The 27,505-nt window shown below is 38.3% G+C and overlaps 1 protein-coding gene across 2 annotated transcripts in view; it reads right to left on the minus strand.

Annotated features, from left to right (window-relative positions):
• Positions 1-1,602: 1,602 nt before the first annotated feature.
• The window catches only part of TAF4B (TATA-box binding protein associated factor 4b), a 108,851-nt gene continuing 82,948 nt past the window's right edge, over positions 1,603-27,505 (minus strand). For both annotated transcript variants that reach the window (XM_084780218.1, XM_084780217.1), the window contains 2 exons: positions 24,598-24,702; positions 1,603-3,336 (listed from right to left, as the gene is read on the minus strand). In XM_084780218.1, the coding sequence (XP_084636344.1) occupies positions 3,169-3,336; positions 24,598-24,702 (273 nt within the window). In that variant the 3' untranslated portion in view covers positions 1,603-3,168. The remainder of the gene's footprint in view (positions 3,337-24,597; positions 24,703-27,505) is intronic.

The following is a 27,505-nucleotide window of genomic DNA, read 5'->3' on the forward strand; positions in this document are numbered from 1 at the left end:
GCAGCCCAGCCCAGAGACTCCAGCACTGTCGAGATGCCAGTACTACCATATGACCAGCAAGGACTTGCTGTAGAGTGCAACCATCCTGAAATGAGACAAGCTGTGTGTACTGCCGATTAGGCAACAAGCCTAATCAAGACAATCCCTCAACAGCATTCCCAGAAGCTTGACTTGGGCGTGATTCTAGAGCTTAACAGGCTGACACCAGAGATAGAGTACAGCACAAGAAGAGTGGTGCACAGTAAAAACTGTCTACTAGGCTATATTCAGATATGTAACGCAATATGCATAGCCCCTGCGAAATATAACTGCAACTTCTGAGGACAAATTCGTACACACATTTAACTGAACTCATTCCACAACAGGCAAAATGAAAAATCCAAGTCAGCACGCACCTTGGTCCTGTGACTTTCCTGAAAATTATGCCTGAACATTGCTATGTTTTCTGCTGGAACCATAACATTACTAGTATAAACTCTTAATTCTAAATAAATTTCTCTCAGCAAAATTCTAATAAAACATGTCAATTATAATTTTGAAGAGTTTTATAGGTTTTAAAAATGCTTGTGGGTCAGTGAAATGGCTCAGCAGAATAAGGACACTTGCTGCCAAGCCTGATGACCTCAAGTGACCTCTGGCCCCACATAATAAAGAGAACCACCACTTGCAAGCAGTCCTCTGACATCCACATGTGCATACCTATAAACACACACACACACACACACACACACTTTAAAAAACATTTTTCAATGTTCCTTTTGAAAAGATTATTGAGATTAGGGAGTTGACAGTGGCTAAGAGTATTTGCTATACAAACATGAGAACCTGAGTTGGATCTATATAGCACTCGCATTAAAAACAAACAAACAAAAAAACAAGGCTTGTTAATATTGTGTATTAGAGACAATGCATCTGGAGATCAAATCTACCTCCATTTTGCCAACTGTGTGTATCTTGGATACACAGACTTGATTTTCTCCGTATAAGAAACATACCAAAACACAGGTTTCAAAATATTCGTTAAGGGACTTGAGAATGGCTCAGTAAGTAAAGTGTTTGCTGTGTGAGCATAAGGACCAAGTTTGGATCCCCAGTACCTATGTAAAGTGTTAGTCATGGTGGTGCATTCCTGAGATCCTAGAGCTCAGGGATGCTGACAGGAAGATCCACTGGAGGTGGGGGAGGGGAGCTGCTGGCCAGGCAGCCTAGCCAATCAGTGAACTCCAGACTCATGAGACCTTGTTTTCAAACATAAGATGAAGAGGCTGATGAGATGAAGAGATGAAGAGGAAGATACCCATATATACACCACACGTGTACGACAAAAAGGTTTTATATTTAAATTTTTGAAAAAGAATATCTTGCTAAGAAAAAAATCAATGGGCCCAGAAAAGCATTCATAATGACTATGTTAGCTTTCTTGTGAGTCAAATAGCAGGCAAATTTACAACTATTTCAAAGGAAGTGATATAGCAACTTAGATCTAAGTGAGATTCCAGAACTCAAATGTCCACAGTGCAAGGTAAGTAAAAGACTCAGTGCCAGGAGGATCAGAGACTGGCTACTAAAGAAAACTGCTGCCAAATCAGTGACTGAGCACAGTTTTGTTTGTTTGCTTTTAATCATAAAGTAATTATTTAATAGTGTATTTGAAATAATTTTAAACATCTGATCAATAAGATTATTACACAAATGTGGGAGTACACAGCATGTTACAAAAAATAAAGCTAAGCATTTAAATATACAAAACTTTGGGTATAGATCCCTTGTGAAGGTACTTTTTAAACATATACATAATTTACGGCATTTTACAGCACTTGCTAAAACAAAAATTGTGGCCAATTAAACTCTCACAATCGTATAGAATATGGCCATAACAGTCTCTGTGGGAAGAACAGGATGAGAGTGGCATACTGGAAGTGTTTCCCTGGGAGGATTTGGCATTCTTTTCGTATGCAATTTCAATTTCACTATTTTTTTTGTCAGCAATAATCTACATGGGTAGATTTAAAGGGGAAGGGGCTTTGAATATCAGCTATCTCCTCAGAGAGAGGTACATAATATGTTGCTCACATTTAGAACCATGCCCCAAGAGCCAGACACTGACTGCACCTCTTAAGTACAGGGAGCCCAAAGGGAGCCCTACTGTTTCAATACTTTACCAGCAGTTAGAAATTTGAAAAGCACTAGATGTTTAAAACATAGGGTAACTGGGAGATTCTTTAAAAGACAAAGAACTCCTTCTTGGGAATTAAAAATCATACAACCAACCATCCTTCTGAAATACTGTAAGTAAATGTTTGCCAGCTTTTCTTCTTTGGGTGACCTGTGATTTCTGCCGCCGCCCATCCCCCCGACTCCCCATCAACAAAGCAAGGACCGGCTTTGGCACTCTAAGTGCAGCTATCCCTCCTTGGGCACATGGTGCACACATCTGTCTTATAAGGCCATTTTCATTTTTCCCTTATTAATTTGAATGCAAGCCTCATATTGCTTCCAGTATTTTTTGGTTTTCCACTTTGCAGTGAGGTATATCAGTAGCAACTTCAGTTTTAGAACTTGGCTGACAAGGATAGCTTTCAGTAGGTATCACAAGCAGTGCAGGGTGGGGAGCCAGAGCCAGTAACCTCAGGCACAAATGGTCTCCACTGGCTCTGTAATTCTGGTTCAACTAACCCAAGTTGATTCCGTCCCTACAATGTGGCTTGTCATACTGGGACTACAGAAGGTAACTGTCACAGTTCACTAAGTAGCTTCTAACTGTAGGCCACCTAACACTAGTGGACAGGTTACATAGGATACATTCTGACTCTTCCTTTCTTCCACATCTAGATGCAGCCTGTATCAAAGGAAGGCACCTCATTGCTACCATGTAGAACAAACAAAACAAAAAATGAAGGTGGTAAAGAGGGCTACTGTAATTACACGTAGGCAGGTAAGTGATACTTCCACATAAAGTGTACTTGGTACTGACTTCCAGAAAGCATCTGAATTTTCATCTGCAAGAACCCACAGGACATACAGACAAGATGCACTGAAAGCTTGTCAGTGTAAACAATGGTCTTCCATACTGGTGACTATTTTTCAGAGTAGATTCCAGGACAGTGCAACAGTGCTCGCTCTGTCTTCTTTGGCAGTAAACAGTGAGCGTCTGGATGGATGGAGTGATCACTTAAGAAGGGCAAGGTATAGGGTTCGAGAATACTTCATTTCTTTTTCTTGTTCCATACAGAATATCAAGTCTCTGAGGCAGATTCTCGTGATTCTTGGACGAAGCAATGGTTTGGTAGCTGTTAGGCTGGAAGTCCCAGAAACAGAAGGGTTATCTTTGAAGCTCTAAAAGGAAGTAAGAGAGAAGTAGTTAAAATAAAGACTTTCGCAAGGGAAAACCTGTTGCTTGGGGCACATAGGAGCCCACTGTCCATTGGGAAGGTTCAACCCACAGAGGTCACAACCTCATCCCTCTCTCTCCTGGTCAGGCAGCAGCCTCTGGGATGATGTCTTCTCCTCCAGGTGCTCCTTTCCCCATTCTCCTGCCCCTTCCAGGTCAGACTTCCCATTTGGAAGATTTTACAAAAAAACTTCAAAGTGATGGATGAATTTAGTATTTTCATCATGGTGCTGATGAAAATGTACATGTACAGAAAATCCATTGCCTCACAGGACAACCATCTTTTGTGTATTAACAGTAAAAATAAATTTAACAAAAGCCCATTATGGTTCAGATGTCATCAAGCCACAGTACCATAAGATCTTTAATGGCTCTTCAGAGGCCAGAGCTTCACTTGAAAATTGGTTTCCTTTCTTTCATACAACACTGTGACAGGGTCTGTGAGGGCTGCTTCCCACTGCTCAGACCACAGGAAATGATCCTGTCCTGGTGAAGTCATGTGTCATAAGTCTCACAGCAAGGTAGAATAGGACTCCATTTTTAATCTGATCTGAAGTGTCATTGGCACTATGCTGTGCTGTATTCCTGATGGTGGCAGGTTTATGAATGCTGGGGGGCATGTACCACATCTAGTGTGTGGGTGTCGGAGGCCAGCTTTCAGGAGTAGGTTCTCTCCTTCTAACATGGATTCTCCAGGGATCAAACTCACTTGCATGGTAAGCACTTTTACCCACTGAATCATCTTGCTTTCCCCAAACAAAAAATTTCTTGGAATGATAATTGTGTTAAAGTGAAACCTTTTATTATACTTTGGGTGTGTGTGAAGAGAGGTTTAGAGTCACAGCAGCAAAACCTTTAGAGAAATGGCCATATATCCATATACAGAAGGAGAGTCACAGATATGTACATGGTTTCATCAGCTGGCACTAAGCATCACATTCCTGCATAGTTCAGAATCCCTTTCTTAGGGAACATTGCCATTCACATTGAATATGTCTTCTGATCTTCAATAACATAATCAAAATAATCCTCCACACATAGTCTAATAATCGAGACACTCACTCATTGAGGCTTGGGACAAACAAAATGATTCAGTGGGTAAAAATGCTTACTGTTTAAGTCCAGATCATATAAATCTTTTTGCCTTTTATTTCATTTTTTTAAAAAGTACTCTGTTTTTAAAACTATATTCAGGACTGGCAAGATGGCTCAGTGGGTAAAGGTACATTTGGCACAAGCCTGGAAACCTGTTTGGCTCTGCAACCCATATAAAGGTCAGAGAAGAGGACTTGACTTCACGCAGTTTTTTTGACTTCCATATGAGCAGGGCGTGCATACCCACACATGTGCATCATGGATGCACACACAATAATAAACTAATTTTAAAAAATTAAAGTACAAAAAAACCCCATTTTGATAGGATTGGCAACTCTGCTTCATCCACTTGAGACAGAGAGGTCTTTAGGTAACATGGGAATCAGATCTTCCCATTTTGCTTTAATAACACTGAATTTTAATTATTTCCTTCACAAGTTCGGTTCAACAGTACACAGCATGATGTGTAAAGTCTACAGAATACTCCAGTCGAAACCACCAACCTAATTCCATGCGTACCCATAGCATGACTTCAGTAACACTTAACCTAGTCAAACACATTTTCCTGTAATGCATTCAGTTTTTGAGGGCTATACCAGCCTAACCACATCTGTTCTTTCATTAGTTTAAACACGTTCATAAGACCCCATGGCAAAAACATTGGCCAGCCCATGAATAAAAAGGGCTGCTCTCCACAGCACCTATAGGACAGAGCACCTGTGGGCGCAGAGTATGATCTGTGCATGCCCAATTGGTAAGCTATGACAAACACGGCAGCCCACAGCGAGTTACGAGTGTCTTTCTTCTCTGCAAGCCTTGCTACTCAAGCATGCCATAGATGGCGCCTTACTACTGTCAATTATAGCCACCAAAACATTTTCACATGATTTCTGCAGGATGACCTCAAAACTCAGTTTTGTAAACAATAAATATATACATTAGGAAGTCAGTAAAATGTATTATTGACAGTAAGAGGCAATCTTGTTCATAGAAGTTAGATTTATATAAAATATAACTGCATTCTTTAAAAGTACTGGGACAAAGAAAGGGAGGTAGAAAGGAAAGATAGTGAAGGAAGGAAGGAAGCCCTCAAAAGAGGGCTTTCTTCAGCCATAAATGAAATATTATTGCTAATTCTGAATTAATACATACTCAATGGTGTTCACATCTGCCTGCAACCAAGTCTATCATCTTACATAAATTTTAAAATTGACTAGATGAATGTCTTAGCAGTCCTGTCTTTATGAAAACACCTAGAAATGCCAGTTTTACCAAAAGCCATATGTAAGTTATTTTTGCACTAGTATTCACAATCATCCTAACTGGAATCACTTACAATGACTATTATAAGTGAAGTAGGTGGTAGCAACAGAAAGGCCCAGGATACAATAGAACAACTACTGTATGCCTGCAGTTTTGCCATGTCTCCAAACAGGCACGGCTGCAGCAGTCAGGCAGTGAATCTTCCTGAGGAGCTGGCGAGCCACTGGGAGGGCACAGTAGTTTTCTAAAGTTGCCAAGATGCTTTCTTCTTCTTCTGAGCACTATCTAGGTGGGTTGTGTCCCCTGCATAAAAACTGAGTCAGCTTATGATTTGATTTTTGTTCCTTCTGCACAAAGGATAGAAATTTAAACTGCTAGCAAAAACCCTATCTCATCTCTGTAGGAAATTAAAAGTAAAGTGTAAGAGTGGGAAGAAAAGAAGATAAGATTGTTAAATGTAAAGAAAATAGAGACCCAATTATCTGGGTTAAGGAACAAAGGGGTCACGGTTCATGTTTGTCATGTGACAAGCCTGAAGGAATCAAGGGAAAGAGCTGCATTATAGCTGCCAGCCCAGGGTTGAAAAGGAGGTCACTGCAACAGGATGCAGTACAAGGCCCAAGGCAATGTTATAAATGAAACAAACCCCGAGGGACACTCTAAAACACACCACAAATGTCTTTCATAATTCCCAACTTCACAAAGGTGATAGCACTCTCTTCACCCAAATCATGACTGACTTAGAAAGCCAAAAACCGTATGCAAAATAAATGTCCACCATTTTTACAATTGGGATAGTTACCAATTCTGACTGGTTTCATAATGGCAAAGCTATAATATTTAGATAATTCTTGGTTATCAAATGACAACTTGTATCCATCAGCACTAAACCTGCCTCTTAGTTCTGCTTTTCCTCCATGCCACCACGTCCTTTTACCAAAGTTCACTCAGCTTTACAGTGCTAAGGCTGGAATAGTAATGTAGTTCAGGGAGAGGACAGAAGTAAAACAGGCTCGTATGAAGAGTGTACTGTCTGGTTCTGAAACAGAGGGCTTCCTAATCCACCTCTCACAGGAGGATGTTCTTTTATGTGGATTCTTAAAATGGAGAAACAATCAACTCACCAAATGCCTAAGCAAAACTAGTATCAGCACTCTCTAGACCTACAGACCAATTAGACTAGTTTCACTGATTTGTTGGGATTGTATCATTGAACAAAAAACCATCTTATTTCTATAATAAAATAATGGAAATTCTTTTAGTCTATGGAGAAAGTAAGTACCAGTGGATGCCAGCTTTAGATACAACACCATTCCATGACTAAAATCAACCAGTCACCCAAATTCTTATTCCCATCTACATAACAGAGCAGGTAGTATAAAATAACATCTGTAAAAGCCATTCAACTTTTCCTTAAGTTATGTTACTGCTACACCAAGTTGGTAGCCAAAACAAGAGCTGTGCAACTGGAGTGGCTTCAAGAGTCCTGCCACAGTTCTCTCTCTTCATGTAGACCGTTATCCAAATGTCACCACCCTTGCAGAAGAAGGGTATAAAAGTTCTAAGAGTCAGAGGTCAGGGAGAACTTGAGCAGAACAGTGTCTTCTGGACATGACAGGACCACTGCACTCATGGTGCATGAGCTGCTTGCAAGAGGCTGAAACATGGCTGACAGCCGATAGCTTCTGAGGAAGTGAGACCTGGTACCCTTTAGGGGCGTGGCCCCAGCAGGCCAGCCATGCTCTAGTGGATGGCAGCATGTGGGAATGAAATAACACTAGTTGTCCACCTCACTAACACTCTCAAACAAACTACTTACCTTCTCTGTACCTCGGTTTCTTAAACTGTAAACAAGGGTACTAACAGCAATAGCACCCCGCCAGATCTATTTGAAGATTAAATGAGAATAGCATTTGGAACACAGTATATGATCTCTAAATGTTGGCCTTTATCATCTTAATGAAAAAACTGGCCATTTGGGAGGCATTTGGGATATTTGCAAGCAGGAAAAAAGTATAACTTTAGCTCCAGACCTTTCTCCTAATCAAATTTTACCATCTGTACTGCATTTTCTCAAGTTCTCACTAAATCATCAACTCACTAACTTTAGAGAAATGATAGATGCTGTTATGCTTCTCTTGTTTCTCAGTGAATTTCCTAAATTTCAGTGAAGCTTTCAGTGCTTAACGCTAAAGTGTAGATTAAAGGCCACTTCTGCACGTAGCGGGTGGACAGAGGACACAGGTACATCTTTCCTGTACTTCTCCAATACAATTACATAAGTACAAGACAAGGCCTAGGAAATAAGGCTCAGCTGATTCCATGCTGTTCCCTGGATTGTAAGACTAAGAAAACACAAATTGTTTCTGAATCTTAACACTTAACCAAGCACAAAACTAGGGCATTTCTAAAAGAGAGGAACTTGAAGCAATGGCACACCACGTTTCTCAGATTCACTGCCCACTTTATACTAAGGCCCAGTGCCAGGCCATTCTAACCTCTCTTATAGTGGGACACATGTCTTTCTAAACCTGAAGGAAGAAACAAAGGTTACACATGGGAGTTAGGAATCATAAAGAAACCTGGTTCCAGAATGAAAACTTAATGTTCTCTAGAACCCTGGATCAAGAATAAATAAACGTGTACTGGCACTGGCTCAGTAGCTAAGAGTGCTTATTGCACAAGTGTGAGGACCTGATTCGGACACCGAGAGTCCACACAAAAAGCTGGGCATGATCATGTTATATACTTGTACCCAAGACCTGCAGGGAGGCATGGAAATGGAAGGATTGCTAGGGTTGCCAGATCCAAGTCCTGTAAGAGACCCTGTCTCAAGGGAGGAAGAGAGAGAGAGTGATAGAACAGAACATCCATCATCTTGTTTTGGTCTATGCACACACACACAGGGAACACAACTGTGCACATGAATACCAGCCCTCCCCCTGAAATAAAAAAGTACTGCTGTTGCCTAACCCAATACATAGAATCTATGTTCAAAGACTAAGCTTTCAAGTCAGATACAAGTCAATTGGTACAATGCTTGCATAATATGCAGTAGCCCTGGGTTCAATCCTTAATAGCACACAGACCAAGTACAGTGGTTCACAGCTGTAAATTCAGCACTAAGATGATGGAGGCAGGGAGTTCAAAAGCTCAATGTTAACAAGATCAACACAGTGAGTTGGAGCCAGCCTGGGTTACACAAGACCCTGTCTCAAAACAAAAAAATAAGACTAAGCTTTCTACGCCTCAAAGGGAACAGTACTGAACTTAGAGACTGACTGCCCTCTGCTGGTCAACAAACAGAATTTTGAAGCTACAGGTCTCTTGCCTTTCATCAATTTCATTTATTTTATCCTTGAGAGTTTGTAGCATGGTACAGGCAGTCTGATATGTCTATCTCTGCCCAAAAATTTTGTCATTCCTAAGTGTGTTTCAAAGGAAGTAAAACAGACTTAGATGCCATTGAACCACAGGCTTTGAACTGTAATTTGGGTTCTGAAATTATGTCAACTATTGAGGAAATGCACTGGTTGTCAGATGTAATAACGTTCATCTTTACTTCAGGTCTCGCTGTTCAATTTTCTGGCAAAGCATCCAAATAAATGTACTACACATATCCCACATTTAACATACTGTGAACTATGATTCCTTCCCTTCTTCTTTATTTTATTTAAAAAAATGCAAATATATGTATATAAAATGCCCAAACCAAAACCCTGGATGAGACAGAGATCCTCAGCCTTTCCTTCCACTAGGATCTACATGCCACTCTTACGAATCCTATCTCTCCTTAACAGTCTTCAAGTCACTTCTTTCAGCATTTTCATTTTTATTATCTTCTATTATTTGAAAAATAATCATTTTAAACAGTCTATCTCTTTTATTACTAATGCTTATAGTGGAGTGTGAATGACTGTTCTAAAACAATAAACTGGTGACACAATTTTCCTGTTTAAATTGTTCCAATGACTAAAAATCTACAGGACCAAATCCAAATACACAAGGACACAAATAGACATTTACAGCCACAATAAAGCCAGTCTTGTCTCTCATTTCTTTATTCCTGTCACAAACTACTGATCATGGAAGACGCAACGTCTACCCTTAATGCAGCTAGTTAGTATGCTCTCTTCTGCTTTCTTCCTGGAATGGCCTTCTCCAGTCCAGCTATCCTGTTCTCACATTCCAACACTGAAATGCTTAAGGACTCAAGTCAGCCAGTACATCCCTAATACCCACAAGGACCAATTGTCTAGTTGTAGGCTGGTTGCAATCCTGTGTACTTTTTTAGCATTCTCCTAAAGCCACAAGCCTGCTGCTTGGTTACCTCACACCTGTCGCTCACTGGACTCAGGCTGACTGTGAACTATGAAGGTTTTTATAGTCACTGAAGCAGGATCTGATCAATGTATGCAGGTTGGCACCTACGCAGGCTCCAGTCAATAACATAGCTGGTGTGTTATGAGCAGTGAAACTGAGTCACATCATAGCCTTTGGCCCTTCTGAGTCAGAACTGTGATGCTATTTTCAGCTTTAAGTCAAACAAATCTAAGAGACAAACGTAAAACTCTTGGATGGTGTATTTGTAATGTACTGTGTAGTCCTGTAAAAACTTTGTATCTACTCATTACCACTAAGCTACCATCAGATGGAATTTATCCAAAGCAAACGTCTCTTTAAAGCCCACCACCACCACACATACATTCTCAAAATAATGAGAAAGGACTTCAGCAAGCCAAGTAACATAACATGTAAGAACATCAAATGGCCAAACATCAGCTAACTCAAAGAAGCCGTAACTCAACTGCCTCCTGTGGCCAAATAGAAAAATACAATTTAGGACTTTTCTAAAAGACACATGCCTAAGCAGCCTGCAACAGCACCTTCACAGTATTGGAAGTAAACCTTGTATAATAACTGAGTTGTATGGGTACAATACCTCCTATTAGCATAGCTGTATATTTAATGTGTGATGAATAATTGTGAATTTGAATTCTATATCAATGTATCAAAATTGAACTTATTTTGCATCAATATACAAAATTCTATACCAATGAATTGAAAATAACCTTGTTTGTGAGTAACAGTTAAGGCCTTAAGTTGAGGCTTAGGCTCAATAATCTACTTTTTGTTCTGTCATCCCTATATATTTCTATATTCCCCCTTCTTTCTTTTTGACCTCCTACCTAAGAAAGATAGATAAAAGAAAAGAGAGAAATCCCTGAGTCCAACCTCATTTTCTCTCTGAATAAGATCAATAATAACTTATAACCAATTTAACTGTTAGTTGAACAACTCATGGATATATATGACTAGTCTATTTTTATCATAAGAATATACATCCTAGGTTTAACAGATAGATAGAATGCTATAGGCAGATAATGTCATTTCTCCCAAAGGTATCACCATCTTCCCATAGCCATGCTCCCTGGGGACGAAGGCCATATTCATGGGCCTCCAAGGTATCCAGTCTATAGCTAATACGTTAAATGATTCTTAATCATAAGAGAGATGGTCGTGAGTGAAGTGCAATGAGAGTCTTTCTAGTAAGTAGAGTACAGTGAGGGTATCTGTGTGTGATTCCACACCTAACACTAGACAAGATAATAGCAAGACAGGTCAGACACTTAAATGGAAAAACTCAAATCCATGAGGCTTCTTAACTGAAAAAAACTAACCACAATAACACAGTAAAGTTTTACAAATATGGGATAAAGCTTTTTATTTTAATATATAAAAATTACTAACCATAAAAGTGTGAGTTAGACTTTGTGATAATTAAAACCTTTATTTCTTCCAAGACAGCAAAATGAAAATACATCGCTCAAAGGAGTATGAAGTGGTATAACCTGTTGGAAACCAGCTGGAGCTCTTTGGAAAGTTAAGCGTATGCCTCTTCTATGCTCTAATACTTAAGATGAAATACTTACCTAAGAGAAATGAAAACATTTCCACAAAATTACTTTTACAAGGATGTTCATGGCCAGTTTATCTGCATTATGAGAAATGTGCAAGCCAACAACTACCCAGTACATAAGCAAATTATAGTCTTTAAAAACTAACCTACTGCTCATCACTGACAGGAGTATACTACTGAAATGGTCAGTATAAATAAATCTCAAAAACATTATGCTGAATGAAACTACTCAAATATAAAATGAGTTCATTATTCCATAATTTTCAATTATTCATAACTCTAAAACAGGCAAAACTAAGGCATGGTAATTATGTGCCAAGGACATTAAGGCCTTGGAAGGTCAGTGGTTGACAGTTCACACTACTTCTTCAGAGCACTTGAGTTCAGTTTCCAGCACCCATTCCAGGTTGCTCAAAACCGCTTATAATTCCAACTCACGTGTGATTGCACACAGACACACACGCACACTTAAATAAAATTAAACCTGAAAACACAGTGATTGCAAAGGGAGTTGAGGTTTGCGAAAAGAATCCATTGATTAAACTTTCTAAAAGGTGAAAAACATGTTTTATATCTTGATTTTAAGAATTATAGGGCTGGAGAGATGGCTCAGAGGTTAAGAGCACTGTCTGTTCTTCCAGAGGTCCTGAGTTCAATTCCCAGCAACCACATGGTGGCTCACAACCATCTATAATATAATCTGATGCCCTCTTCTGGCCTGCAGGTGTATATGTAGGCAAAGCACTGTATACATAATAATAAATAAATAAATCTTTAAAAAAAAAGAATTATAATAACACTCAGCATATCTTGCTTTATATATATCATGTCTCAAATCTAATAAAAATAAACTAAAGTTCAATTGAATTTTAACTTAAAATTCAGATTTCAAAGGTATTCTATCAATAAATCCCCAATAAAACCTGGTAACTCAGCCATATGGCATTGGTGCACTTTGGTATAAAAGTCTGAGAAGTTAGTGATGCTAGAAATTTACATTCACAAATAAAAAAATAAGTACTTTACTCCAATACCTACATAGAAAACAAAAGAAAACATTATCTGGAAGATGCTGAAAACCCTGAGACTGTGGGCTGGGAATGTACCTCAGGTGACAGAAGGCTTGCCTAGCATACACACAATGTTTAGTTTTGGGCTTGATCCCTAGCACTGCATTAAACGGGGCGAGATGTACATACCTGATCTCAGCACTCCAGAGGCAAGAGGATCTAAAATTCAAGAACATTCTACTACATACAAAGCAAGTTGGAGGCCAGCCTAGACTCCATGAGATCTGTCTTTAAAAATAAAACAGAACAAACAAACAAAACCAAGCTAGAATATGGCTAACTCCTCCAAGTGTTATAGAGAAATTAACAGTAACAGAATTTTGGGTAGCTTTAAGTGGGTGGACCTGAACCCTCCCATTGCTCAATGCTTCACATTAGCGGAGCCTATCTACCAAATTCTAGTAACATTTTGAAGGGAGTCACAGTGACAAAGTAACACTCAGAGTTGTGGTGTCTAATGACATTTCACACATTTCTAAACATTCCACAGGAGAAGGTACTGTCCATAGTTGAGAATACTCTAAACACATGTAAGCAGCATTAAAAAAATCCAATTAATAGACTTAATCTACCTCACCATTCTAACTCTGAAAGTGACGACTTAACAAGCATTACTTACTTAATCTCTAAGGAGACAAAATACATAATTTTATTTGCTATATCTAAGACTAACTCAAGCAAATGAGGAATACCAATTTTGTTGACATTTCTAATGAGAAATAAATACAACCAATGAAAGCAATGAACTAGAATACATAAGAAATGTATTAGAAATCAAATGATTGAGTAAAATAATGTATCTACAAGATGACCTCCATGGACAAGACCTTATGAAGGACTATTTGCCTGTAACACTGGCTCAAACAAACACATACATGGTGCTCCCAGCCAGTCCTCTATAGCGGCACTTGGTGAACGACTAAAATCTCCATGAATAACACACTCTAAACTACACCAAGCGTACATTTCCTTCCTTCTGGTCCTTAGCTGGATAGTACTGTTTCAGGAGGTCTAGGAACCTTTAGGAGGTGAAATGGGACCAAGCTGGAGGAATCAGATAGTCCTAATTCTTAACCCAGTTTCTGCTTCCAGGTAGGCACCATTTAAAAAACAACAGCCATAAACTCTGGCACATAGACCAAACCAAGCCTTCTACTATGTCTCATCACCATAATAAACTTTAATCCTGTGAAACTGTGAGCAAAAATAACTTCTCCCTCTCTTAAATTGTTTCTGTCAGGTATCCTGTCACAGCAGTGAGAAAAGCAACACATACACACCATGTTCATTTACTAGAATTTTTAATATCGTTAAGATGGCAATATCATTCAAACTTACATATTAAATTTACTTGTCAAAATATCACTTATCTTTTTAAATAAAATTACCAATCTGATCCTAAAATTAGTAAAAATGTAAGAGATCCGTAATGTACTCCAAACACTTGAAAGCAGGAAAACAAAAACAAGTTAAGGAATTCACATTACTCAACTTCAAGACGTACTATACAAAGCTTTAATAATGAAGTAATCAAGTACAGCACATAGATATAAAGATGAATGGAGTAAAGCCGACAAGCCAGAGATAACCTTCACTATCCACTGAGTCTGAAAGGTTGTTGAGAACCTTCAATGCGAAAGGAATGGTGTTTATAAAATTGACCCAGACAAACTGGATGTCAATGGCCAGGGAAAAAGGTCAACGACTTGCTCGATCATAATCTGCTTCCTCCTGAAACACATGGGAACAAATAAGGAGATTCACAGACAGATAATGTTCAGTCTAAGAGACTTTGAAACACTCTGCCCTAAATGTGACATCTCCATCAAACCCTCAGGGAATCCCACGGAAGGAGGTGGAAAGGGCCAGTGGGGATGGAAGACGGCAAGGGAACAAGGCTTTCTAAATACAGCAGGACTGATGCTCATAGGAACTCAGGGGCCTGCTTGATTCTGTACCAGAGGATCCCACGGTTGACAGGAAAAGTGAACACATGCCCCCATCTGTAACCCAGAAGATAGCTCCAACTGATAACCACTTGAAAGTGAATTATTAGTTTTCTCCAAGGGAGTCTCACTGAGGAAAAAAGCAAAGCAAAACAAAACAAAACCAAAAAACCACTTTTAAGGGCAGGCCACATGCCAAGCAGTAGATAGCAAACACAAAACAAACTCAACAATATCTTTAGAGGCTCTTTGTTGCATAGATATAAAGATGATTGGGACTCTAGGTGAGAGAAGCATGGGAGAATGGGGAAATAGAAGGATCCAGAGGGTCCTAGAAACCTACAAGTAGAACATTATGATGGGCAGATCTGGGCCCAGGGGTCCTGCTCAAACTATGACACCAGCCAAGGACAATACAGGCCGTAAACTTCAAACCCCTACCCAGATCTAGCCAATGGACAGGACGTTTTCCACAGTTGAGTGGAGAGTGGGGTATGACTTTCACATGAACTCTGGTGCCTCATATTTGACCACGACCCCTGGATGGGGAGGCCTGGTGGCACTCAGAGGAAGGATAGCAGGTTACCAAGAAGAGACTTGATACCCTATGAGCATATACAGGGGGAGGAGGTCCCCCTCAGGAACTGTCATAGGGGAGGGGAATAAGGGGAAAATGGGAGGGAGGGAGGGAGGGAAGAATGGGAGGATACAAGGGATGGGATAACCACTGAGATGTAATATGAATAAATTAATAAAAAAATTCAAAAAAAAAGTGTGCTCTAGGTGGGCATGGTGGCGCACACCTTTAATCCCAGCTCTCAGGAGGCAGAGGCAGAGGCAGGTGGATCACTGTGAGTTTGAGGCCAACCTGGTGTACAAAGTGAGTCCAGGACAGCCAAGGCTACATGGAGAAACCCTGAGGACGGGGGAAAGGAAGTGTACTCTAGACCTATCAAGAGACAAGTGATCAAGTCTAACATGATAGACACACAACCCCCCCAGCATCTTAAACTCTGAAGCCTGTGTAAACAAGTACTTGCAATATACAGATAAGAGTTCTAGGGCCTATTCTATTTTGCTTGGTAAAACACCATCTACATATCTAGCTTTACGTCAACTAACCAAAATACATGTTTCAGCCACTCCTAGCCCTCTGCCCTAAACCTTCTATCAACAATCTTTGCTTAGCACACGTCTACCAACAAATTTGGCCTGATCCTATCTATATATTCTTTCTACTTTGACCCCACCATTTCAGATCCATTCTCGCGCTATCTCTGAGCACTCTGTTTAGTGTGCCTCCCTATCTTCTCATGGGTCACACTTCATCTCCCCTTATGGAGGCCACTGGAACCCTAGTGTGCATACAAGCAGTGAGAGGTGGTGCGGGCCAGTTCTAAGGAAGGCCAGTTGACCTTTACAGGACAGTCATCCTAAGAGAAGCCGCAGCAGAGTCCTTGGGAGACTCCTTCACACAGCGCTAGGAGAATTAGTTTAAAGGCGATGAAGCACAGAGGGGTTCAGCGTACCCAGCTAATAGGGATCTACTTATATTTCCACCCCAATGTTCAGTTTTCCATCCTTTCCCCAAACGTGTTAAAATAGTAACTTAAAGAGACATTACACAGCTGTAAATTCAATTTGAGTTGTAGCTCAAATCCCTGTACACTTTGGATTTGGTTTTAAAAAGTCTGTGCCTTTGGCTAAAAGAGAAAAAAGCTTTCTTTTAGGGCAACCAGGAGCTTCTGCCATTTCTGAGGTCAAGGAAGTAATCTATCCCAATATTCTTGTTTTTGTTAGGGCAGACTTGCTCTTCCCAAACCTTCCCTTCCTTATTTGTAATGTGCAAAGTGTAGAAATACCTGTTTGCTATTGAATGCTATCTGTGTCTCTGCTACCATTAAAAACAGGGTGAATGTTGTCTAATTAGACAAGGAAAACAATTTTACAAAGCCCCAAACTACCTCAAGTACTTATCCTTAAGGTTCTATTCCTTTACAGCTGTTGATGGCATGCATCTCTGACAGTACTTGGTAAAAGAAGATAAATAAGATACAGGCAGTACCTCATGGCCCATGCTACCCAGGAGCTATATGAGAAAAGGAATTCTGAGAAGCACAGTACCAATTTAGCCATACAATACAATACAATGGCAGCATATACCATCTTGACCTTTTTCTTTCTAAGTATCTTTGGAGTATCCTGACTTTAAAGCTGTAACTCTTCTATTCATTGCTTATTTCTTTAAAAAATGAAGTGGTGTGTGTGTGTGTGTGTGTGTGTGTGTGTGTGTGTGTGTATGTGTGTGTGTGTGTGTGTGTGTGTGTGTGTTGAGAGAGACAGAGACAGAGACCTTGCCTTTACCTTGTTGATGCAGGGTCTCATTACTGCTGCTCCATTAAGCACTTCAGCTAGCTGTTCTAGGCCACAAACTTCCAGGGGATGCCACTGTCTCCATTACACTGTAGGAATGCTAGAATTACAGATCAGGTTTTTTGTTTGTTTGTTTGTTTGTTTGTTTTTAATGTGAGTCCTTAGAGATCAAACTCAGGTCATTAGGCTTTGATTACTGCTACCTTTACCAGCTGAAACATTCCCCGGTCCTTGTTGCTTATTTCTGTCATTACCTTCTCTTTACAAACAAACAAACAAACAAACAAACAAATCTTTTTTTAAAAAACTCTTTTTTATTAATTATTTATGTTTATGAGGAACATTCAGAAAACTGGTTTTGATAGCCTGGTGAAAGCAGATGGCAGTAAAAAGTGGTTGTTATCTGTGCCCCTGGGAGGAAATAAAGATTAAATCTGGACTTTTTCAGTCAACAGTATGCCAATTAATGATTTATGTACTTTTAAAGAAACCATTGCTCTCTGCCTCCTCATGTTCCCTCCTACCTAGTATAGAAAAGCTAACTTGGCTAGAACTCTAATTTTGCACCAATAAGGCCTTTTCAGGATATAACATCTAGCCTCTCTTCAATTCTTTTTTGGTAATGAGCAGGTAATCATACTGCGCACTTTCTGTGTGTGTCTGTAAAATGAAGCGCATCATTTCTGGTTACTTCCAAAGTACAGAAATAACAAGAATAAGAGGTGGAAGGAATCCTGCTGTAAAGATTAATGGGGAAGTAGAAGGGCTACCTATTTCACAGATTTCTTCACAAATGCACAGTAGTTCTGGGACTCAAGTTAGCAATTCTTTATTAAGTGTCTACAACATTCTAAGACATTGAATCTGTAGTATAGAATCACAAAGAATAAGAAAAGGGACATTGTACCATTATGACTTTGAGATTTTCCCCCAAATTAGTGTAATGTACAAGAAATTTGGGGCTATTAATATGACTTTCTTTTTTCTTTTTTTCTCCCAGAAGAATAAAATGGATCTTTTTCTGGCAAGGGCTGTAATTCAGTGGGAGAGTTTCTGCCTAGCATACAGAAAGTCCTGAGTTCAATTGCTTGGGGGGCGGGGGAACCAAACAACCAAAAACCAAACCAAACAAAAAAACAACCAAAAACCAAACAAACAAAAAAACCAAACCTCATTGAAGGCTTTAAAATAGCAAGCACTCAATACTAACTTGTCAAATCAATGTTAATTACTTTATTCAGCTATTTCAAGGAGGTCAAACTAATAAAACTAGTAATAAAACTAAAGAAACATATCCAACATACAATATATTTTATTACTTTTATTGAACACTGATTCGCAGGTGACTTTTAATTTTTCTTCAAACAAGCTCTGTTTATTTCTTATATATAAAGAATTGTAATGCTTGCCCCTTTAAGACAGTGGTCACTCTTTAAGAAGCCAAACCCACAGACTGCATAGATTAGGTCATGCTTCCCTGCAGGCTCTTCCCAACAGAGGTTTAAGGACACGCTTTGTCCTGTGTCCTAACAGCAGCCCCTGACTTACGTTCTTAACTAGGTCCTGGCTCTTCCATGCTCCTGGTCACATACATGCTGAACCAAAAAAATCATCTGATGTGAAATTTCCCACCAGACCGCACAGAACTTTATATAAAAAAGTTTGCTACTCCCTCCTTCCCCCATCTCTATTTCTTATTCTTGCTCTTTATGAAGCTCCTCTCTAGGCTTTAAATAGAAGCTGCTGTTTCCATTTAAGGCTCTCATCATGTTTTGAACTCTCTGGTATATTGTTCCATTTACTATTTAATGCTTCACCTCCCACCTTGAGGCCCCATCGCAGCCTGCAGGCTCTTTCTCCAAATAAACCTCATTCTTGAAAGAAAGCATGTATTAGCTTTCCCTTTCCCTGGACTGACCACTGTTGTTTTATCATTATTTCTTTATTATTATGTTTAACATATACCAGATGCAAAATAAAGTTCTGGTAGATTGTAGAGCCCCGGTATATCTTTGTATTTTTAATTTAAAATAGAGCAGAGTGCCATGAGATCACCCCATTCTCCTCATGACTAGAGGTGTGTAGTAGAGGAGAACTACATCATGTGGTTTTGGGGGCCGAGGTATAGGGACCCAGAAATGACAAAGCATGTAGTAAGGATTCTGAAAGTGTGATTCTTCCATACCATCACTCATTTAGCCTGACTTTTACTGCTGTTTCCTCGTTAACAACCTTTTGAAAATCCTCTTTCTCCTTCCCATGCTAACACCCCCAAACAAACTAGTCTAATAACTTGAATTTCAAGTCAGAATTAGAGGGAAAATAAGCTACTACACTCATGAATATGTATAAGACTCTACCTTTGATTCTGAAGTGTTCTATCTGAGTACCTACAATAGAGAATTTTAGGACAATTTGTGGTGTAAGATTTTTCAAAAGGACGTCTCCAAACACAGAAATATCAAGAGATTTCCCTTTAGTCATTTATCATTATCTAGATGATTTCTCAGTGGTCTCTCAGCCTTCTTTCCCCAATATCCAATGAGCTTGCGGTAAAGTACTTCAATATGATGATCCTTATTATAATAGGACCACTGAACATAAATAGTTAATATAGACACATTTTTGTTAAGTACTGTCCAAATACTATTTGTCTAGTTGATAATATTTAAAGAATGGTTGGCTTAAAATATGAATTTAGAAGATTGTCCAAAATGAAATAAAATCTTATTCTCAAATCTTGGAACATTTTATAAGTATCAATATTAAAACTGCACTAATTTGTGGGGTTAGATAACAACACTATTTTTTTCCACATTGCTCTGTGAATTAGAATTCAGTTGTAGGATTACTATATACTTTTTGGAATCAGACTCACATAATTCTAATTATTAATAACAATTTTTAGATTTATTTATTTATTCTTTGTACAGTATTCTGCTTGCATGCCTATACATCAGAAGGGAGCACCAGATCTCATTATAGATGGTTATAAGCTACCATGTGATTGCTGGGAATTGAACTCAGGACCTTTGGAAGAACAACTAATGCCCTTAACTAGTGAGCCATCTCTCCAGCCCCTAATAACAACTTTTAATTTATTCATAAGCAAAGATTCAAAACAGCCTTATTTTCCCCTTTCCCCGAAAATTAGAATTAAGGAAAACCCTTATTTCCTAGAGTAAATGTATATTCTATAAACTTAATTCAGTTCCCATCTTTTAAAAAAAAGTCTGTTTCCAAAGAACAGAATATTAAAAATGATTTCATATATTGCTCTATCTTATTTTCCAGAGAACAAGTGGATTTAGCAATGACTGATACTACTCAAGCTGTTGCAATGGCCACTAAATCAGCACATGTAATACCAAAAAACATGAAATAAGGTTCTTCCTGTTTTCTATTTTTAAAAGAAAACTGCCTTTAAACTTAAATTACTGTGGTGGTTTAAAATAAGAAGGGCCTCCATACACTTATATATGTAAACTCTCAGCCATTGCTCTAGTGCTGTCAGGCTGCCCATCATGATGGTCACAGACCCAGTCTCTGAAACTCTAAGTAAGCCTCCAATTCTTTTAAAAGTTGCCTTGGCCATGTCTCCTCACAGTAACAGCAAAGTAACTAAGACAACTGCAAAACTACCACCACCAACCAAAAAACAAAAAAACAAAAACAAAACAAAATAGCCTTGAATTTCAGAATAAAAATGTTACTAAAATACTGCCAGCTGGTTGAAGAAATGGATGTTTTAAATTCAGGATAGCATTACATAAAAGTTTTACAACTACCTAAGCTTAAAGTCCAAGAAACAACAGAAGAAACCAGTATCTTAGTTCTTAAAATTAAATAAGCACCATATGAGAAGAAAATTCAGTGTTTATACCCAAGGTAAAGAATACCTTTCTGAAAGTAAAAATCAGCATTTTTTGTACTTTAATATTGACAGACAGCTTGTGCAGTGGTTTTTACCTCTGTATGATAAGTTGTCATCTTGGACTTTGTCCTATTACCATAGCAACTAAAACAAAATAATAAAGTGGTACTAGGAAAAGGAAAAGAGGATGGTCATGAATCCCTCATCTGGAATTTCAGCTAATACTCCCTCCCATAGGTTCAAGACATCCTAAGAGATACTGTTTTATACAGACATGCAAGGCCAATACAAAGCCTGGCTTTATGATGCAGCTTCTAGAAGGTCATTTGATCTGAAATAATAGTATTTCTATTATGATGATAAAGATGAACTATTAAGCACATACATGACAGTAGAATTTACATAAAACCAATCCATAAAGCATTACAAGGCAAGTATGATACCTTTTCAACCTACTGAGATAATTGAAGAATGAGGTTTAAAGACTTATCCAAATCTAAAAGCTTATGAAATTTAAGTATCAAGCACAGACCTATACATTTACTTTTTTATTACCCCATGTGCTGCAATGAGTTTTCACTAGGAAAATGTTTAGCAGACTATTAGTCGCATAGTTGACGAAATAACATGCTCCATCTTGATATTTACCATATTTACGTAAGTATGAACAGAAAAAAAGGAGTAGTGAGTTGTTCAGTGCTAGAAAAGTAGAAAATAATTTCTCTGCTTATCATATTATATTAGGTTTGAAACACTGAAAATGTTGTGCTAAGTCAAATAAGCCAGTGGTGAAAGGAAACATATCATCTAATCCTACTTCTGTGTGATAGTTGAATAACTTAATTTATAGAGGCAGAGTGGAGTGGGATTTACAAGAGGGTTAGAGAGTGGAGAGATGGAGAATTGTTAAGTTAGTATTTTAGTCTTACAAGAGTAAAAGTATGTGAGATCTTCCAATAATGTTAGTATGTTCAATACACATTACTAAACACTTAAAATGGTTCAGGTGTTTTGGTTTTTTTGAGGCAGGGTTTCTCTGTGTAGCCTTGACTGTCCTGAACTCACAGCAATCTGCCTGCCTGGGATTAAAGGTGTGCGCCACCACGCCTGTCTCAGATGTTTGTTTGCTTTTTAAGTTTTGGTACTAAAATATTAATAATAGATGTACAGGGGCCTGAATGTACATTGCTGACAGACTATGTGAGGCACTACCACTAATACCTAACTAACTAAATAAATAAATAAGTAAGCTATATGCCAAGAGAACAGTCTTTTTGTATTGCTTGATAATATAGGCAGTAGCCACAAGTGAATATTAAAATTTATGTTCTTAAATGAAAATGAGATGAGAATTTCTTCCCTTATGCTAGATAACTTCATTTCAAGAGTTCAATAACCATATACAGCAGACACTAAGTATTTCCACATCCATAGCAAATTCTATTAGGACAGGTTCACAGTGTACATAAATGAGACTAATACAAATGCACTCAATTCAAATTTGTATGTGATAAAGGTGGCATTTCAAATAAGTACATTAAGAATTGCTGGATAAGTGGTGTTGAGTAGTTATTAGGACCAAGAAAATAAAACCAAACACAAATTAACAATTTTCTCCAACTTATTAAGTCAATGTCTCACTATATAGCCAAAACTGGCTCAACCTTACTATGTAAGGAAGGCTAGCTGTGAACTCCTGGCTCAACTGAGATTATAGGTATACACCATTACCATGGCTAATCTGCATTTCAAGTCTTAAGAGATTTAAGAATAAACTTAACCCACATTTTCCCCTTAAAAGACAGGAAAGATCCATGCAATCTCACAGTTTCAGAGAGGTCACTTCATCAGGACAGGGAACAACACATTAGAGCAGAGAAGTTCACATTACTGAGTCAGAGAGAAATGATGGATAAATGCGCAAGGCCATGGGTCCAATATCCAGCACTATGAGAAAAGCTAGAAAAAATAAAAAAATATAGACCTAAAAAGTACAACATAACTCTAACTAAAAAAGGGCTTTCACAGGCAGGATGATTATAATCCCTGAATTTAGGAAGCTGTGGCAAAAGAATCCATGTTCAAGGATAGCCTGGGCTATACAGTGAGAACCTGTTTCAAAATAAAACAAAAAGAAACAAAAGAGAGATAGGGATTTTTTTGTTTGGTTGTTTGGTGTTTTGAGATAGGTTTCTCTGTGCAGCCTTGGCTATCCTGAACTCGCTTTGTAGACCAGGCTGGCCTCAAATTCACAGAGATTCAACTGTCTATACTGGGATTACAGGCCTGCACCACTGAGCCCATCAGGATAGGGATTTGTAAAGTGAATATAAACCCCAAAGACAACAATGGAAGACTGATTTAAAAAAAAAAAATAATCAAAGCTTTCAAATGTAAAGCAAAGCAAACAAACAAGCATACTTTACATGAATAAAGACCAAAAAAAAAAAAAAAAGGAAAAGAAAATGATAGGGAAGGCTTCTATTTCTTTGATTATTATAAAGCATAAGTTAGTGGGAAAAAATTGAAAATGACAATAGGTGCTGTCCCTAACTTTGTATATGTCTGAGTTTTTCTAGTAAAATTTTCCAGGTATGGATATTCTCTAATGCAAGTATTTCTAGAATTTCACACACATAACAATCTAAGTAAAAAGAAACCCTAAGAGGCAATGAAAGCAAAGACCTGAAAATGACCTAAGCATTTGTTGGAAAAGTAGTTGAATAAATTATGATTCATTTAAACATAGTACTGTCCTATATCCAGATTAAAAACCTTTTTTCCAGGACATGGAAGTGTATATTAATAATCCCAGCATTTGGAAGGGGAAATGAGAGATGGAGACGTGAGTATCACCTGGAAGTGTGCAGGCCAGAGAGCCTACAGTAAGCACAGCAGCAACAGAAACAACAAGACCCTGCCTTGAGAAAGCCGAAGGTCAACTTTGAGTTGACCTCCAAGTTCTTCCTGGACAGCCTATATACACAAATATGAACAAAATAATTTAAAATATAAAAGTATTTATGAAAGAAAAAAAGAATAATTAAGCCTTATAAACACATTTGGTACTCAGATATGAGGGTAGATGCAGTCTTAGATAAGACAGGCTTAGATAAACAAAAGAGAGATTACATAAAAATGTCAGAAAGGAGCCTAGAGCGATGGACCAGCCCTTTGAGTATATATATGTTGCTCTTCCAGAAGAACCAAGTTCAGTTTCTAGCACCCATGACAGATGGCTCAAAACCACTCGTAACTGCAGCTCCAGGGGATCTGACACCCTCTGTCCACTACAGTCACCTGTACTCACATGTGCAAACCCACACACAAACCCTCCACATACCTTAAAAATGAGTATTTACAAATGTTAGAAAGAATACACAGATTTTTTTTAATGGAAACGCTATACCTGGAGATAGGGACTCGAAAGAGTGACATAATATGTAAGAATAGAGTTGAAAAGACACTCATGTTAAAAACAACAGCAACAACAACAAAAACCTGGCAGAATATATCTTATAAAATTGGCAAAGCAGAATTTCAAGAAAAACTTGGTAGCAGATAGAGCAGAATAGACTATTTCCGTGTCTTTCATCTTTGTTTTCTTTTTGGCTTACATTCTTGACCTAAAAAACAGTAACACCGGCAAATACTATGATGAGTACCTCGTTGCCTGACTCTAGTGGTCTCTTCTTCCGTGGTCCAATAGCTGCAAGAGCTGTAAGGTTAGCATCTCTGTACTGGATCTGCGCGAGCTCCAACTGCTGCAACTAGAAGACGGGGGAGAGAAGTCAGTGTTTACACAGACGCTCAAGAGAGAAAAAATGATCACAAAACCATTTTCTTTATTTATTCCCAAATAAAGTTATAGAATGAAATAAATATTGATTCCCTTGCAGGCAAGGGCATATTCCTCATATCTTAACTCCACTAACTCTTAGTCTTTAATCTTTACACAAAAGAGACAGAGCTGGAGAAAAAAGTTTCTCCCAGTTTACCTGTTTGGTAAGATATGCCTGCAGAAAAAGCTGATCAGCAACTTGGAAAGATATTGGTCAATCTACAGTCATCCTTTTCCAATTAAAAGGAAATCAGTATAGTGTTTGTACACTACAGAGCACAGTTCTAACATGCTATATGACTTACAAATACTCTTAACTCTTACAGCCACACTGAAAGGGAATTCACTGATTACTCAAAGCAAAAATAAATAAATTAATAAAAATTGCACAGTGATGGTCTAAGAGAGTAGGGCAACTTCAGAGAAGTCACCCAAAGAAGTGGTAGACCAGTTATTAGAAACCAAACATTTGCAAATAATTTACTCTGTATCTGTCTTCATGGTAAAAATCTTGAGTGATATACTTCACTCTGGAGTGGCTCAAAGTATATGGTACAATTGTTCAGTCTTTGGGCAACAATACAGAAGGTATCCACAAATGATGTCTTACTGAAGAAGGATTTCATGAGTGATTATGTGTGAAATAGTTACATATTTTTATAAAGACAAGTAAAAATAAAATACCACCGCATAAGCCCTTTAGCTTTTCTAGAAGAGCTTCAATTCTCATGAAAATTTTACTGCTGTGTAAGACAAAAAAGTTGTTGAGGCTGAATGATAGTCACACTTTAACAGGATCAAGACAGTGCACTAAGAGAAACTTTCACTGGGAATATTCTTTAGAAAACAAACAGTAACCACTGTTTGAACATGTTATAAAAGATAAGGATGACAGCACAACACAGGGACCATCTTTGAGGAATGGGCCTCATCACATGACAAATCAGCCCTCACTTTTCATCTTAGCTTTCCTAGCTTCCAGAACTGTGGAAAATACAATCCTGTTGAAGGTAAGCCATTCACTAAGGGCATAAATATATTTAGACAACCATTAATCAAAGTAAATAAACTAAGAATTATACTCTATTTGCTCCAAAATTACAGGATACAAATCCTTTTAAGTTACAGGCTTTCCTATAAATACACTGTTACAAAAGGGTTTTCAGAAGTTATAAAATCTTTTGTTGCTACTGGCCTTTTAAATAAAGACTATAGTCAAGAGTCTGATGCTGCCACAATCTAGAACTTCTATGTAACAAAAAAACTGGTTTTAATTCATCTATCCGACAGCACAAATCAAATAAAAATATATTTTAAAGGCCTTCCCGTAATGGAAGTTCTGGTTTTCTTGTAAACTGAGTTATGTTATGTAAATATGTTTTTTTATTTAATCCCAAGTGTGACATGGAGAGGGGCATGTCGTCCTAGGACTCTGAGGGTATAAATGAGCGCTCAGAGAGAACTTGGAGTGTCATGTTGTGTGTAGCAGTTTGGAGACCAAACATGGATGGTGTGGCAATTTAGAGCAGAGAAACAGAGGAAAGTGCCTCAGAGGCTTGGAGGAGACTGCTGGCTGCGTCTGCTGTTGATGAAGACTGGTATAGACCAAAGACCCTTTGACCCTACACAGCCGGGAGAAGTAAAGGAGGCCCCTCTCCCACTAACCTTCTCTCTTCTACGCAGGGCTGGCTGGTGGGAAGGGAGGTTGAAGGCTAAACACCCAAATAAAGTAGAGTTAAAAAAAAAAAAAGAGTTCTACACCTTCCCTATAGATATATGGCATCTTCAGGTTAGTCACACTAAATAAGGACCTATACCTGCTGCAAGGAAGGTTTTTAAACTCACCATGTAAATAACTCTTTCTTTACAGATGTTTTAGAAAATTTCTAAAACAAAACAAACAAGCCAACAAAATCATCTAGAAAATGACCATAGTTTTAGTTGGTTCTACAATTCTATAGTTCTAGTACAGTTTAACCAGCACAAAGAAAAGAAACCAGACACAACTGGAACAAGAGCATGCTCTGGGCATTAATATGGATTTGGTATATAACTGTAGTTGAAGATGATGCCAACAGGAAGCTCAGAAAAAATTCAAAGAGGACTACATCATTATTTATGCAGAAAAAGTGTATGAAAAATATCATCATCAACAACAGCCCCTCACCTCTCCAATCATGGCTAGTAGGCAAGATGGCTCAGATAGGTTTGGTAAGATGCTTGCTGCTGAACCTGATCACCTGAGATTCAATCTTTAGGACCCACGTGGTAGAAAGAAAACCAGCTTCCCAAGTTAACTTCTGGCCTCCACACATATATGTACTGAGAGTATGTACATACATACCCATATACTCATATACAAATAAATGCAAGGCAAAACAGAAAACAAAAATTACCCTAGTTGTAATGAATGCATTTAGCAAAACTGAAAGATGCAAAGTTGCCACAAACAATAATAATCATCTACCCAAATATCAGTAAGGAACAGGTGATACTTGTTTCAATGAAACAAACATACATTGAAATAAAGAGCGGAAGAATAAGTTATCTGTATGCTTCAAGCCACAAAATAATCACAGAAGAAAAACAAATGAAGAGACATGCTGTGTCCTGGAATTGCTAAATTGAACTTGATAAAGATTTTGTAAGCTGAGGACATGGTTCAGGGGCAGAGCACCTATCTAGTATGTGTGAGGCTCTGCCTTATACACCAAAAGGATTTTCTGCAGATT

This window comes from Acomys minous (genome assembly GCF_964271855.1).
Source record: "Acomys minous genome assembly, chromosome: 4".
In the NCBI taxonomy this organism is placed as follows: domain Eukaryota; kingdom Metazoa; phylum Chordata; class Mammalia; order Rodentia; family Muridae; genus Acomys; species Acomys minous.